Consider the following 15,119-nt stretch of genomic DNA (forward strand, 5'->3'; position numbering starts at 1 on the left):
AGAGAGAGAGAAAGAAAGAAAGAAAGAAAGAAAGAAAGAAAGAAAGAAAGAAAGAAAGAAAGAAAGAAAGAAAGAAAGAAAGAAAGAAAGAAAGAAAGAAAGAAAGAGAAACATCAACGAATAATTGCACCTCCTTTTGGTGGAGAGTCAATGCACAAAAGTTACCAAAGTCATTGGATGAAAGCTATGAAAAAACTTAATGTATTCATTCCACTTGGACTATTTAGTGACTCCCATATAGGTCATTCATTTTTTCCTATGAAAGCTAGAAGACAATTTCCTGGTCCCATTCATATGGCTAGGCTCTCCTTCAAGGGTTCTATTAGAGCCAAAACATTTCAATGCAAAATAAATGCTATTATACGGGCTCTCTCTCACATACACACTCTCTTCCTTTCTCTTTTTTTCTCTCCCTCTCTCTCGCAGCAAAATATACATACACAAATACATTCACAAATACAAAAAATCATTAGCAGAAAAGAGGAAAAGATAAATTTAGAAAAACAAATAAATAGGTGAAAGAAAAACACATGATATATCAAAAAATTACCATAAAATGTAGTGATCTAATAAAACTACAAAAAAAACTTACTGAATTAACAGAAGCTGCTTTACACATAGAAAATAAGTTCCCCACACTACCAAGTTTGTAGAAAAATATACTTATTTTCATTACAACTACTTTAAAAGTTTAGAAATATACCAGAAGTTAAATTATGTTTAAAAGTTTCTATTAAAAAAGATAATAGCATATGTACACATCATGGTTTCAAAGAAGCAAGATAGAACTATGCAATTATTTTTTTAAAGTTTTAGAATTAGATTGAAAATCAATCAACAGATACCAGTCACACACACATACCCGACAAAATGTTCAAAGTACATCCTGAGAAATAGTGATTCCATAGAATGTCATTAACTGCTATTTTACAATTCATCTGGGATCAAATAACTATAGAATGCCAAAAAATGGAAAACAGTAAAACAATATGGTTTTCATTTCTATCTCTCCTATATTATACTGCCCCACAGGCTTTTTTTTTTTTTTAATTGCCAGTGTGAGAAGTAGAGAAAGTGTCATCTCAACAATGAGTAAGATATTAACCAGAAGTTTTTTTCAGGCAGGTAGAAAATGTAAAGTTCCCTTCTGGATCCTGAGAGATTGTGAAAAGGAAAAAATGATGGGAAAGTTGTAGAAAGATCAGCTGCACATATTCTCAAGACATCAGGGCAGCTCTCAGATTCATATGGGATGAACCAAGACACTGGAAAGATAAGCGTCACACTCACCTGGATTTATCATGGGAAAAGGCCAAGCTTCTAGGAGAAACAATACTGGATGCACACAACATTTTAAAAAATTTAGGAGTTATTTTGTGACATTAAAAGTTGGTAGAAGTTAGAAGTATAAGCTTGAGGCAGTATTCCTGGCTCCTCACAGGACCTAGGAGGTTTACAGGGTCATGTGCTGCTGTAAGGATCTTGGCTCAAGGAGTGTCATATATCAACAGCAACATAAGAGTAAGCAGCAGCTCATCAAGAATAAAGACTTGAAGACAGCGAAACCCACAGGGAGTGAGGATGCCTGCACTTCATAGTCAGATTAGAGCACAGAGTGCAGATCAGACCAAACCCCATCAGAGACGAATGAGTTTCCAGAGACTGTGTGAATAGGAGGCCCTTTCTCCTTTCCAGCTGCTAACAGGAAGGTACATAATCCCATGCTCCTAAATATCTAGATAGAGAGATACTGTGATACCATATGTTAGAAAATTCAAAATCTGTCTCCCAGCAGCCTCCCTCAACAACATCCCCCAGCACACTCGCTTAATTCACAAGTCACAGCCACACAGGATAGAGGCACTGAGGATGTTCAGATCATCTGTTTGCTAGTCAAAATATGGTACATATATTTATAACCTACATTTAAATTTGGGAAATACTGATTAAAAATACTACACAGATGTCCTAACAAAATATTTGTAAGTGTGGACCATTTTCCAAGATACAAAAATTTAAGTACATTATCTTTACTATATATAAAAGTATGAAGCTTTCCTCCAAAGGTTATCTTGAAACCAGGGAACAAACAATTTCTAAATGTTATTCTAAATGGAAGTATATTTACGAAGTACATCTACATACTATATATTGAATTTATATATGCATATTTACATAGTTGTATAATTATATAGTACAAGTAAAAAATAATAAATGTGAATAATACATGATCACTTCAGGAGAGTGGGAAGAAGAACGGGGAAGGGAAGAGGAGGATTTTAGTGTTATTGTAGAAATTTAAATGTATTAAAAGAGATATCTTATACCAAATTTTAAAAACTATTAAAAATAGTACACGACACTTATTATATAATTTACATAACATGATACTTGTTATATAACAAGTCTATATGTGTGAATTTTTTTTTTTTTCTGAGATGGGGTCTGTCTCTGTCACCTAGGCTACAGTACAGTGGTGCAATCATGGATCACTGCAGCCACAATCTCCTGGATTTAACCGACACTCCAGCCTCAGCCTCCAGAGGAGCTGACACTACAGGTGTAAATTTTTAAATATATTTTTTTTTCTGCAGAGATGGGATCTCACTATGATGCCCAGGCTGGTCTTGAATTCCTTGACTCAAGCAATCCTCCCGCCCTGGCCTCCCAAAGTGCCAGGATTACAGGCATAAGCCACCACTCCCAGTCTGAAATATTTTATAATTTAACATGTACTTGCTTTAACTTTATAAAAAACAGTTATAAGGTAATAAGAGTACTTACAGCTTATAGTTATAACTGTATAGCTTATAACTGTATAGCTTATAAATGTAGCTTATAAGCTTAGAACTATAGCTTATAACTTATAAATGCAAGCTTATAGCTTATAACCGTAGCTTTGAGTAGTGAGTTTCAAATTCCCTGATCACATATTTAAAGGAAAATAAAAGCACGTGTTGATAGGTTCTGTCTTTTTGGTTGAATGTTTTCAGCGTCGTGTTGGGAAAGCCAGGTTGCAAAAGATACAAAGACACTGTAAAAAGTTCAAGTTCTCTTCACGAGCTCTAGTTAGTGTGACTACAGCTAACACATTAATTAAAGATCATTAGCCAAACAGCAAGTTATAAAATGAGATTGCACAAAAGCAGCAAATGAGGTTGAATCAACTTAGAGGCAAGAATCTTCTTTGAAAACTCAGAATTCTAGATTAGATGAAAGGATGCAGGAAAATAAGCAGAAAGCAAGACGACAGAGAGGAGTCATATGGCAGAGCAACAGTGGGTGCTAGAAAGTTGGGGCATGAGTGCAGAGTCGACCACTAGAGACCAAACAGGAAATTGCTGATAAAAAGAGAAAATATTTTAGAGGCATTGAGAATGCAAAAGAATCTAAACTGTAAACTGGGGAGAGAGAACATAATAGAAAGATCCAGATTCTAATACCATCTTATGAGTTCAATTTTAGAAAAATTTCAACTCTGATTTCTAAGCAGACATGTAATGCTAGTATAGTCTGTCAAATTCTTAAATCCTCTATTAGTTCTTGAAATAGAATAGAGTAGGCTGAAGGTGAAGAAAGTTTGAAGTTGAAATTCCAAATAAATATTCTGGAGCTGCTACAATCGGGATATTCTACTTATTTTGGTCAGGCATTCAAACCTGGTGTTTGCCCAAGATTGTGATAAACAGTGCAACAGCCCTACAAGAGCATTCCTCCACGGTCTAATATAATTGTATTTGTGTACATTTTTTAAAACTTGTTTTTCCCTTGGTATAAAGTTTAAAAGAGCAGACACCTTCGAGCAAATAGAAGTGATTTTATATAAACTATTAACAACTCGCAAAATGAATTTGTAACTATCTTGTCATGAACACGAGGCTAGCATAGATTTAAATTTTTACTCAGGCAAAAATAGAGGTCCAAGATGTTCTTTAAAGACCTTTAATAATTTAATCCAAATGTGCCAAATGTACATTTTTACAGATTCATAAATTCAGCTGTCTCAAAAACCAGGCGTTAATAAAATGGGAAGTTACATAGTTAATTTAATTTTTAAAATTTATATCCAAAGTTTCACCAAGACTAAATTATTAACGCTGGTCACCTACACTATATTGAATTTACATCTATTCAAAATCTCCTTAAATTATACATTAGCATACAATTTTTTCATAGATTGAACATTTGTTGTTAAAATTGTGAGTACTCATAGACCAAATTATACCAGGTTAAATTCAATAAACATGGTATTTCAGTAAATATAAATATAGAATTTAAAAAATATTTACAATGATTATTATTTTAATTCCCTACACTATATATATATTTTGTATGTGTTAAGTTACTCTGCTTCATGTTTTTCATAGTGCTTCTCTCTCTTTCTCTTGCTTCTATATTGCTTTCTTTACATAATTTAAATAAAAACAAAACAAATTGTTTAAATTAGAATATGTCAAGGTAGAACAAATTACAATGTTCAGACTTTAGAAATGAAATAATCCTATTGATAATGGAACTATAGATAAATACAAAAATTGGTGCTGAGAAGTAAGAGATAACAACTAGGTGAACTTCAAGAGCATAATAGAATCTCCCCTTAAACATAGCACGGGTTAAGAAAACTATGGACACAAACTGAAATAAAAATGGATTCTAAATAGAGATCCTGCAAGAGGGAATAGGTTAGATACTCATTCCACACTTAATGCAATCCTACTCTACATCCTGCTAAGTCCTGAGGATATGGGACATGTGAAATAGTGAAACACACCCATGCTTCTAGACAAGATCGGTTCTTAGACATAAGGATACATAACTGAGTCAAACGATAAGGACTTGGCATAACACAGTGAACCTTTGCAAAGTGTTATGTTTCTTTCCCATTCAATAAAAACACCAGAAGGAGAATCATCCCAGGGAGTGTTAAAGAATTAGCATAAACATGTAACATTTCTATATTTATTGAGGACAAAAGCAAACAAGGTGGCCACTTATCCCTTTCGAAAATAAGGGGCATGAAATGCTGTACTAAGATATCACATAGAATTTTCTTTACATTAATTAGCACCTGTGCACAATAAAATTGTATAACTCAAATCAGATGACAACCCTCCATCCTTGCTCCCCGTGTGTGTGTGTGTGTGTGTGTGTGTGTGTGTGTGTGTGTACACTGGTCTGGAACTTACAGCAATACTAGTGGCTGGGAGAATCCTATATAACCTCACTACTGAAAACATTTACATATATTTTTCTCTTCATATGGAAAGAATGAAGTATATTTATGCTGTATCCACAGAGGTTCAAAGCAGATGCTTTGGTTTCCAATAACCCTGGAGTCACATCCCAGTTACAGGACTTGCTAGCTGTAGGACTTTAGACAAGTTACAGAACCTCTTTTTGCCCACTTTCCTTATCAATGAAATAGGGGTAATAAAGAGATTAAGTAAGATAATCACTCTAAAGCTTTTAACATATTTCTCGGGCCATATGGTTACCATCAACTAAATATTCGGTATTGTTGTTACTAAGGTGATTGATAATAATCTATTTGAAGCATATAATCTACCAAAACAGAGTTAAATCATGCTAAAGTGAGGAAAAGGAAAGAGAGGAAAATACAGAAATAACAACCCAGTCCAGAAATTGTTCAGAATTAACAAGTCATTATTTCACTTTTGTTTGGTAAGTGAAAATGCAAAAGACAACAGGGTAAACTAGCCAGTAATATAAACTAGCCCACAAAAGTCCTTGGTAGTTGCTATGGACTAATTGGTGATGAATGCAGTTTGAGGCTTTGTGAAGTAATTCTGAAAACCAATTCTACAAAGTGGTAAATGGTAGTTTTATGATATTGTGGTAAGCTATACTGGTTGCATATTCTAAAGACCCAATTATAAGAAGATAGTATTAGGAAAATCACTTAGAGACATGTTATTATTGCCAGCACTTATACATGTAGCTCATAAGTGTTGTTGAAAATAAATGAAATTTCAGAGCACTTAAAGGTTTTTCATTATTTTCATTTTCTCCATAAAATTTCAATGAAAGTACTGTGGAATCTAGCAAATGCATTTAACACACTTCTATGAAGTCTGGGAGTCCTATCCAGTTTGGACAAACTTTGTCTTTTCTAATCAATTACTAGATGAAATGCTTTTTGCTTATCCAACAATGCCAAATTGGCATATTTGTCTACAGAACAGGCTCAATTAATGTTAATAAATGCTGATAAAATGTATTACACATAGCAAATACTCTTGATTTCTGTCTCAGTGTTAACAGCTTTAAGATAGAATCAAATATATTAAACAAAATAAATATATTCTCCATTTCTGCAATGTCAATCAATAAATTATTGTAAATAAAATTATTTTAAGTGAAAATATTAATGTTTCAAAAGCAAATGCTGGCTTAAATGATCACCGTCATCTACTAATACAGAACAGATGCTTTTTATTCTTTTTTCACACTCTATTCTATTAAAGAATGACATACAATAATCATTGAATAACTACAGAATCTTAGGGATTTAAGCAAAAAAAAAAAAAAATGAATTCCAGAATGATGTGAATATAGTGTTTCCTTATTTCTATTCACTAAATGCTAATGCTAGCATGTTCACACTCTAATATAAGAAAATAATGGTCTTATTCTACCTCTTTGGTTTATCTTTTATAAAGTTCTGGGTTATATTAAGGAATATTTACTCTTCCATCTTATCACTCCAGGCTTTTTGTAAAGTAGCTAACCTACGTTTTTATGAGTCTGTGAACACAGAGACAAAACCTTTTCAGGTAAGACCTCAGTTTCAAAAGAATTGTGTTCAAATTTGCTTCACTGTGGTTATTGCAGATGATGACCCAAAAACGGAGAGAGAAGACCCAGAGTCACAAACACTCACCGCAGTTGGCCTCGTCTGATGCATCTGCACAGTCTGGATCCTCATCACAAACCCACAGCTTGGAAATGCAATGTTTCGTAGTCTTACACTGGAAATAGTCTGGAGAACAGCTGTTTTCAGCTTAGGAAGAAAACTGCTATTAAAATGTAGCTTTGGAGAACATATTTATTTATTAAAAACAAATTTTATAGACAAATGTTTAAGACAGTTTATCAAAAAAAGTATTGTCTTTAAATTAATAGGACTCTGAAGGTGAGGAATTTTAACTTTTAATTTCTTATGAGATACTCCTGATACCCTCTCCAGTAAAAATAAAGAAAACATATTTTTGCAGTGATACACTGATAAATATCAGAGTTTTCAAAAAAACCTGTTGATTAGATATTTGAACACTAATTTTAAGAATTAAGAATTCAGGGACTTTCAAAATAAGTCTTCTTCCAGAAAAAAATAAGAATTCATAGGTACACATTTTTGTAAACTCAAAAATACTAAAATTGGAAGGCATTAAGTGAATAAGGAAATAAAAAGTACCAAGTTTATCAAAATGTCTAGGAATTGTGTTGAGTTTTATACGTATATGGAGTCTTGCTCTGTTGCCCAGGCTGGGGTGCAGTGATACGGTCTCGGCTCACCGCAACCCCCATCTCCTAGGATCAAGCTATTCTCCTGCCTCAGTCTCCCGAGTAGCTGGGATTAGAAGCACCTGCCACTGTGCCCAGTTAATTTTTGTATTTTTATTAGAGACACGTTTTCACCATGTTGGCCAGGCTGGTCTCGAACTCCTGACCTCAGGTAATCCACTTGCCTCGGCCTCCCAAAGTGCTGGGATTACAGGCGTGAGCCACTGTGCCTGGCCTGTGCTGAGTTTTTGAGGGAAGTGGACATCCAACTTAGACAGTAAACTGCATCACAAATCCTAGTCAGTTCAATGCATCATCTTCTAGAATGGCTAACCATAAAGAACTGGTACTGACTTTATTCTGAATGCACCCTCTTAATCAAATTGCTGGATGACTGCACATTATTTGCTGATAAAATTTTAGAGGAATAAAATAAAACTTCAGCAAGACAGAAATGTTGACAGCAGTTCTGTTGAAGCCCTGAAACTTGACAGGTGCTCCATTGTTCACACAATCTGAATGTGTGAGTGCGTGTGTGCAAGCATGTGCATGCCAGCCTATGTGCATATATATGTACATGGTATAAACTGTTTTGCCTTCCATTTAACATAATTTGAATTTTGATGGAAGATGGAAATATGAGATGAAAAGAAACAAAATATTTTACTATCATTGTTTCAAATAGTTCATTAAGATATGTTAAATAGAGCATTATTTAGAATTTTGTTGAAGTTAAACTTTTGTTAGACTATTTTACCCAGATTTTATATGTCTCTTCATGAGTACAACATGTATTTCACGGAGAAAAAAACTCTCTAATTAAAAATAACTTCAAGAAACGAATTAATCGACAGAAGTAAATTACCTTTATCTACTTAATGTGGGCAAGCATACATTTAAAAAAACATAATCAACTGTCATATTGTATTTGATGCTTCTCTTAAGGATGATGTGGATGAATGAATGTTGTTCATGTTTGTCATAATTTCCAGGTAGATTTTAAAGTAAACTTGCCCATATTTTCATTTTCTCTATTTTTATTTAGAGCTTCTATCCCAGTTGGCACCTATTTCTAATTATTTGACCATAATTTATTTTTAATTTATCTATATCATATGAGTTTATGAAGTATAGTAATAATTTTTAGACTTATTTTAGTTAGGAGTCAAAGTTAAGACAAGACAGAGCATTTTGAGCTGACTTACGACAGTCTCTTTCATCTTCCTCATCACCACAGTCATCTTGCCCATTACATCTTAAGTTTACTGGGATACATTTCTGGTTCTTGGTACACTTGAATTGACCTGACAGGCAGACATGTGTGTCTAGAACATAGAGAGAGAGGAAAAAAAAAATATATGTCTGAATTTAAATCGCACAGACATAATCAGTGGAGAATTAGACTTACGTTCATTAGTTAGGAATTTAATCACCTACCACAGTTGAGTTCATCAGAATTGTCTCCACAATCATTCTCTCCATCACAGATGAAAGCTGGTAGAGCACAGAGTCCAGTCCCACACTGAAATCGGCCTGGCTGACATTTAAATTCAGCTAGGGGAGAAAGCATAGATATTGTGGAATGGCAATCTTACCTCACAACTTCTTAAACAGAGACTTTCTGGCATTCAAGATATTTACTACAATAAATATATCCTAGAACACAATGTGAATGTCTCTCATCTCGATAGCTATCAGATTCAAATGTTTAGCTTTGAGCAACTCAGATGGCTTCCAGAAAACATTTAATAAACCATACTTTAGAAGGTACGAATTAATAACAGACAAATATTTTTTTAAAAAATTAAAAAACAAAAGTCTCCTAATTTTAATGAAGTGATATTGAGAGGTTACGTTGCAGAATGAAATTTATTGTAACAAAAACTGTTATTCCAATATCATTTTTTGAGAAATAATTTCTCCTTGATCACTTGGCCTATGGTGTGTGTGATTTGACCACAATGCATATTCTTTCTTTTCTTTTTTTCTTTTTTTTTTTTTTCTTTTTTCCTTCTGAGACAGAGTCTCGCTCTGTCGCCCAGTCTGGAGTGCAGTGGTGTGATATTGGCTCACTACAACCATTGTCTCTTATATTCAAGCAATTCTACTGCCTCAGTCTCCCGAGTAGCTGGGATTACAGGCACCCACCACCACGCCTGGCTAATTTTTTGTATTTTTAGTAGATATGGGGTTTCACCATGTTGGCCAGGCTGGTCTCGAATTCCGGACCTCAGGTGATCTCCCCACCTCAGGTACCCAAAGTTTTGGGATTACAGAAATGAGTCACTGCACCTGGCCCACAATACATATTCTCTAGCACAATGTAAAGCAAATGTTTTCTATATCTATCATATTTTAAATCAGATTTATCAATAATCATCCCTATACTCCTATTATTATACAAGAGAACAATATCTTATAAATGGCAAATATTTTATATACTATACATATATTATAACAAGTAACTCCTAAGTGATAATGCATTTTATCTGATCGTATTATCTAGGAATAACAATAATAAGGCAGGATCTGCTGAGGATCTACTATGTGTCAGGCACTGGGCTAGACCCCTTCACATACAGTTACTAATATCATCTCGTCATAACATTCTCATTTTGGCATCACCATTTTAGCAATGAGTAAACTAAATTTACTGAATATGAATAATTCATCTAAGTATGCACAACTTTTAAGTGTCAGGCTCTGAATTCAAATCTACTATGGTGTTTGCAATAAAACACTTATCTTTTGACTAATAATTTTAATGCACATTACTGATTTTGAGATTAATATTATCTTTATTAGCGCAAATCAGTGAATCAAACACTAATAAATAGCATTTAAACTTTTTTTGATAAATTATGCTTTTATAATTACAATATTACATAAAAATCTAAGCATTCTTTTAAAAATAACTCTATATATGGTTTGCTTCCATAGAAGAGAGTTCTAAAATGTTGACAGTTATTTGCTTCCAATCTATAATATTTGTTAATAAATCATACTAAATGTTTAAACTGAATGACACAATTATCTCATACTTTAAACATGTGCCTTTCTTCTATTTCATTTTGCTTTGTATATAATTTTCTTTAATACTCCTTTGCTATCAAAACAACTCCCCACCAGGAAAAGGGTTGCAACTATTAAAGGAATGCTTGGAAATAACTTGGAAGCCCATCTGACCTTCAAATCTGTCTCTAGAATAATCTTAAGTGTATTAGATTATTATAAGAAACATTATAACAAATCTGTGATGCCAGAGAATTTTGATGCATCCCTCCTAACTACATTTATATAAATAACAGTAGGTAAGTTTGCAAGTATGGGACCCTGGGATGAGACTTTCCTGTCTTCTCAGGTGAAGTTATAAGTATTGCCAGCAGCTCTTATTGTCTGCAGGAATTGATGACGCATCTACCCGAAAGTGAAATCTAAGCATTCCGTAGACTCTTGCATATAATTTTCTACTTCACCATGACTCTCAAGTAAAGTATCATGCCTACAGATATTCAAAGCTGTTACCCCATCAACTACAAGTAAATGTTTATTTGCTATACTAAAAGAAAGCTCACAGAGATAATGAAACCAATAAAAACATTTAAGACTACTGAAGAAAATATAGAGGGAAAGTTCCACGACATTAGTGTAGGTAAAATCTTTTTGGATATGACTCTAAAAACACAGGTAAAAAAAGCAAAAATAGTCAAATGGAATTACTTCAAATTAAAAAAAAACCTTATATACAGAAAAAGAAACTATCAACAGAATAAAGAAACAATCTATAAAATGGAAGAAAATATTTGCAAACAGTACATGTGCTAATGGGTTAATATCCAAAATATATAAAGAATACCCAACAGTAAGAAAAAAAAAAACTCATTTAAAAATGAGCTGAGGATTTGAATAGGCATTTCTTTAAAAAATTATACAAATGGCCAACTGATATATTAAAAAATACTCAACATCACTAATTATCAGGAAAATGCAAATAAAACCACAATAAGGTATCATCTTATACCTGTTAAGTTAGGCATTGTAAAAAAGGAAGAAATATAAGTGTTAGCAATGATGTGAAGAAAAGAAAACATTTATATGTTATTAATTCCTATCCTGACCACTGAAAGTTTCTCCATATTAACAAGAAGGCATCCGTACTGTCTGATCATGTGTTCACTGCAGTAGCATTTTCATTTTCTTTTAAGAACTTTTCCTTTGCAATCATAATTTTGCTGAGTGGTACAAAAAGCATAGCTTTTGGTATATCTCGTGTTTTGAGATGCCTTTCTTGTATTTCATTGGTAGAAATGTAAATTAGTACTGCTATTTTGGGTAACAGTATGCAGGTTTCTCAAAAAATTAAAAATGTAGTGACCATATGATCCAGCAATTCCACTACTAGATATACACAGGCATACCTAGAAGATATTGGAGGTTCAGTTCCAGACCACCTCAATAAAGCAAATATCACAATAAAGCATGTCATACATTTTTTTTTAGTTTCCTAGTACATATAAAAGTTATGTTTATACTATACTGTAGTCTATTGAGTGTGCAATGGCATTATGTTTAAAAAAAAAACTGTACAAAATTAAATAGAGTTAGGTAGGGCCTTGCTCTGGATTAGGCTTTGGCTTAAGGAACTGTTGTAGATGACTTCATCTTCTATCCTGACCACTGAAAGTTTCTCTACATTAGCAAGAAGGCATCTGTACTGTCTGATCATGTGTTCACTGCAGTAGCATTTTTATTTTCTTTTAAGAACTTTTCCTTTGCATTCATAATTTTGCTGAGTGGTATGAGAAGCATAGCTTTTGATATATCTTGTGTTTTGAGATGCCTTTCTCACTAAGCTTAATAATCTCTAGCTTTTGATTTAAAGTGAGAGACATGAAATTCTTCCTTTCACTGGAACACTTATAAGCCATTGTGGGGCTATTAGTTGACCTAATTTTAATATTGTTGTGCTAGAGAATAAGGAGGCCCAAGGAGAGGGAGAGAGAGAGGGAACAGTGGGTTGGTAGGCAGCCAGAACACACACAATATTTATTGATTAAGTTTGTTGTCTTTTATGGGTATGGTCTGCAGTGTTCCAAAACAATTACAATAGTATTAATAATATCAAAGAATATTGATCATATCACCATAACAAGTATGATCATAATAATGATAAAATTGAAATAGTGTGAGAATTACCACATTGTGACAGAGAGACAAAGTGACCACATGCTGTTGAAAAATGTCACCAATAGACAATATTGATGCAGCATTGCCATAAACCTTCTGTTTGTGAAAAATACAGTATCTGCAAAGCACAGTAAGTACAGCAGAATAAAATAAGGTATGCCTGTATAACCAAAGACAACAAAATCATTATGTTGTAACACTATCTGCATTCGCTTGTTCACTGCAGCTTTCTTCACAGTAACCAAGATATGAAATCAACCACAGGGTTCATCAATGGATGAATGAATAAAGAAAATATGGTATATATATATGAGGGAATAATATTCAATATTTTAAAATAGGAAACCCTGTTATTTGTGACAGCATGGATGAACCTGGAGGACATTATTTTATGTAATACCAGCCAGGCAAAGAAAGACAAATACCACATGATCTCACTTATAAGTAGACTCTAAGAAAGTCAAACTTATAGAGACGGAGAATAAAATGACGGTTACCAGAGGCTGGAGACTGGGGAGATTAGTAAGACGTTGTTCAAAAGACACAAAATTTCAGTTAGATGGAAAAAATTACTTCAAGAGATCTATTGTACATCTTGTTGACTATGGTTAAAAGCAATATATTGCACACTTGAAAATTACTAAGAGAATAGATTTTAAGTATTCTCAGCACAAAAAAAAGCTAAGTATGTGAGGTAATGTATATGATAAATAGTGTAATTTTGCCATTCCACAATGTATACATATATGATAAAATTATGCTATATACCTTAAATATATAGAAATTTACTTGTCAATTAAAAATGTATATATTAGTATTTAATCAAAACAAGGATCATAGAGAAGCTCTTAGATAACAGATGTCTCTTAGACAGCAGTGACTCAAAAAGACACTAAAGTAATATTTGATTACCATATATTCTGAAAGAAGTTAAATGTGCAAAATTCCTAATACTACATCTGTAGTTAATTTTTCATATCAATGTGGTTCCAGGATGAAATTTCAGTCAAAATTACAACTAGAGGTCAGGAGTTGCAGGTCATTATAGTGAAATTTTCTCAGAGAACAGTGAATCTAGACAGGAAAGATCAACTTCTTAATTAAAGGACTAAACTAATATATTCATTTTTGTTTATTTCTAAGAATTACAAATATAAGTTGCATTCAGTGTATTTACTGTTATCGTAGAAATTTTACTTTATTGTGGGGAAAGTAATAACTTTCTCTTAATAAGAATCTCAGTAAGGTCACCCAAATAATTTATTCATCTTTTGATATTCCTTTTAACTTAATAAGTTTTTTGAAAATAATAATTCAGACATTATAGTATACCTATCCCACAGAGATACTACTCTTTATATGTTGTCTATCATAGTAAAAAACAAAAACTGTATTTAAAAAATCAAAGAGCAGTGAATCTTTCAGAAACATAAGGATTATATTAGAAAAGCAATGACTTTTATAATTTTTTTCTTTTTCATTGATTTGATTACTTACTGCTTTCAAACATATATGCTATATGAAATAATTTCAATGTGTGACAGACTTGGGCATGACCAGAGAGATGGAATATAGCCTATCTAAGTAACTATCTATATGCCCTAAATTTGAAAAAGCTTTATAATAAGGTGGTAGCAAGCTCTACAGTAGAAGGTAGCCAGCTTTTTCTGTTTATTTGCAGTGCAAGCCTAAGGATTTTGAACTCAATTTTCAAGGCCAAATCATGGCAACCATGTACTGGGATGTTGAGGGAATTATCATGATTGACTACGAGCATCTCTAACCTGACAGTGAAGTATTGGAGTGACCGACAGAGTGAAGTACACAAGACTATCAAGGAAAAGTCTGCTGATGTCTCATTACAACCAAAGTTACCAACGATTGCTGAAAAAGCAGCAGCTAACCACACCAATTACAGTCAAATGCCAAACATAATTGGTAGTCACTTTAGAGCAATTGCTAAGAACAAATTAAATTACCTAATGGCAATCTAATGATTTATATTGGAAAAATCAGACTTTTAAGGAATTTTCAAGATTTCAATGCTGACAGTAAAGTTGAGAAATCACATTTCTTAAAGATAAGATTTCAGTCATTGAGTGACATTCTGGAAACTTGCCCATTTTTTCTTCTAACTTGGTGACATGTTAAGTCAAATTAATGCTGCTTATTACCCTACTGATCACTACATGAAATAATGTCATTATTCCACAAGTAATCAAATTTGAGAAACAAAATCTAACACAAATGGTTGATGGCGCCATTCTAAATGTAACAGTTATCAGAGAGATAATCAAAATATTGCAATAATTTTTATTTTATTTTTAAATAATGGCATTTAAAATTTTTCTATTTCAATTTTGGAAGTGTCAGAAGGCAATACTTTAGGTGTAGTTTCAATTTTCCAG

General features: G+C 33.0%; 1 protein-coding gene across 4 annotated transcripts in view; it reads right to left on the minus strand.

Annotated features, from left to right (window-relative positions):
• LOC105492606 (LDL receptor related protein 1B) overlaps positions 1-15,119 on the minus strand; it is a 1,932,714-nt gene that overhangs the window by 206,993 nt on the left and 1,710,602 nt on the right. For all 4 annotated transcript variants that reach the window (XR_011609732.1, XM_011759820.3, XM_011759819.3 and 1 more), the window contains exons 64-66: positions 8,962-9,078; positions 8,730-8,849; positions 6,902-7,021 (exon numbers count right to left, since the gene is read on the minus strand). Coding sequence is in view for 3 of the 4 variants with exons in the window: in XM_011759820.3 (XP_011758122.2) it covers positions 6,902-7,021; positions 8,730-8,849; positions 8,962-9,078 (357 nt within the window). In the remaining variant the exon portion in view is untranslated. The remainder of the gene's footprint in view (positions 1-6,901; positions 7,022-8,729; positions 8,850-8,961; positions 9,079-15,119) is intronic.

The sequence above is a fragment of the Macaca nemestrina genome, chromosome 11 (genome assembly GCF_043159975.1).
Source record: "Macaca nemestrina isolate mMacNem1 chromosome 11, mMacNem.hap1, whole genome shotgun sequence".
NCBI lineage: Eukaryota > Metazoa > Chordata > Mammalia > Primates > Cercopithecidae > Macaca > Macaca nemestrina.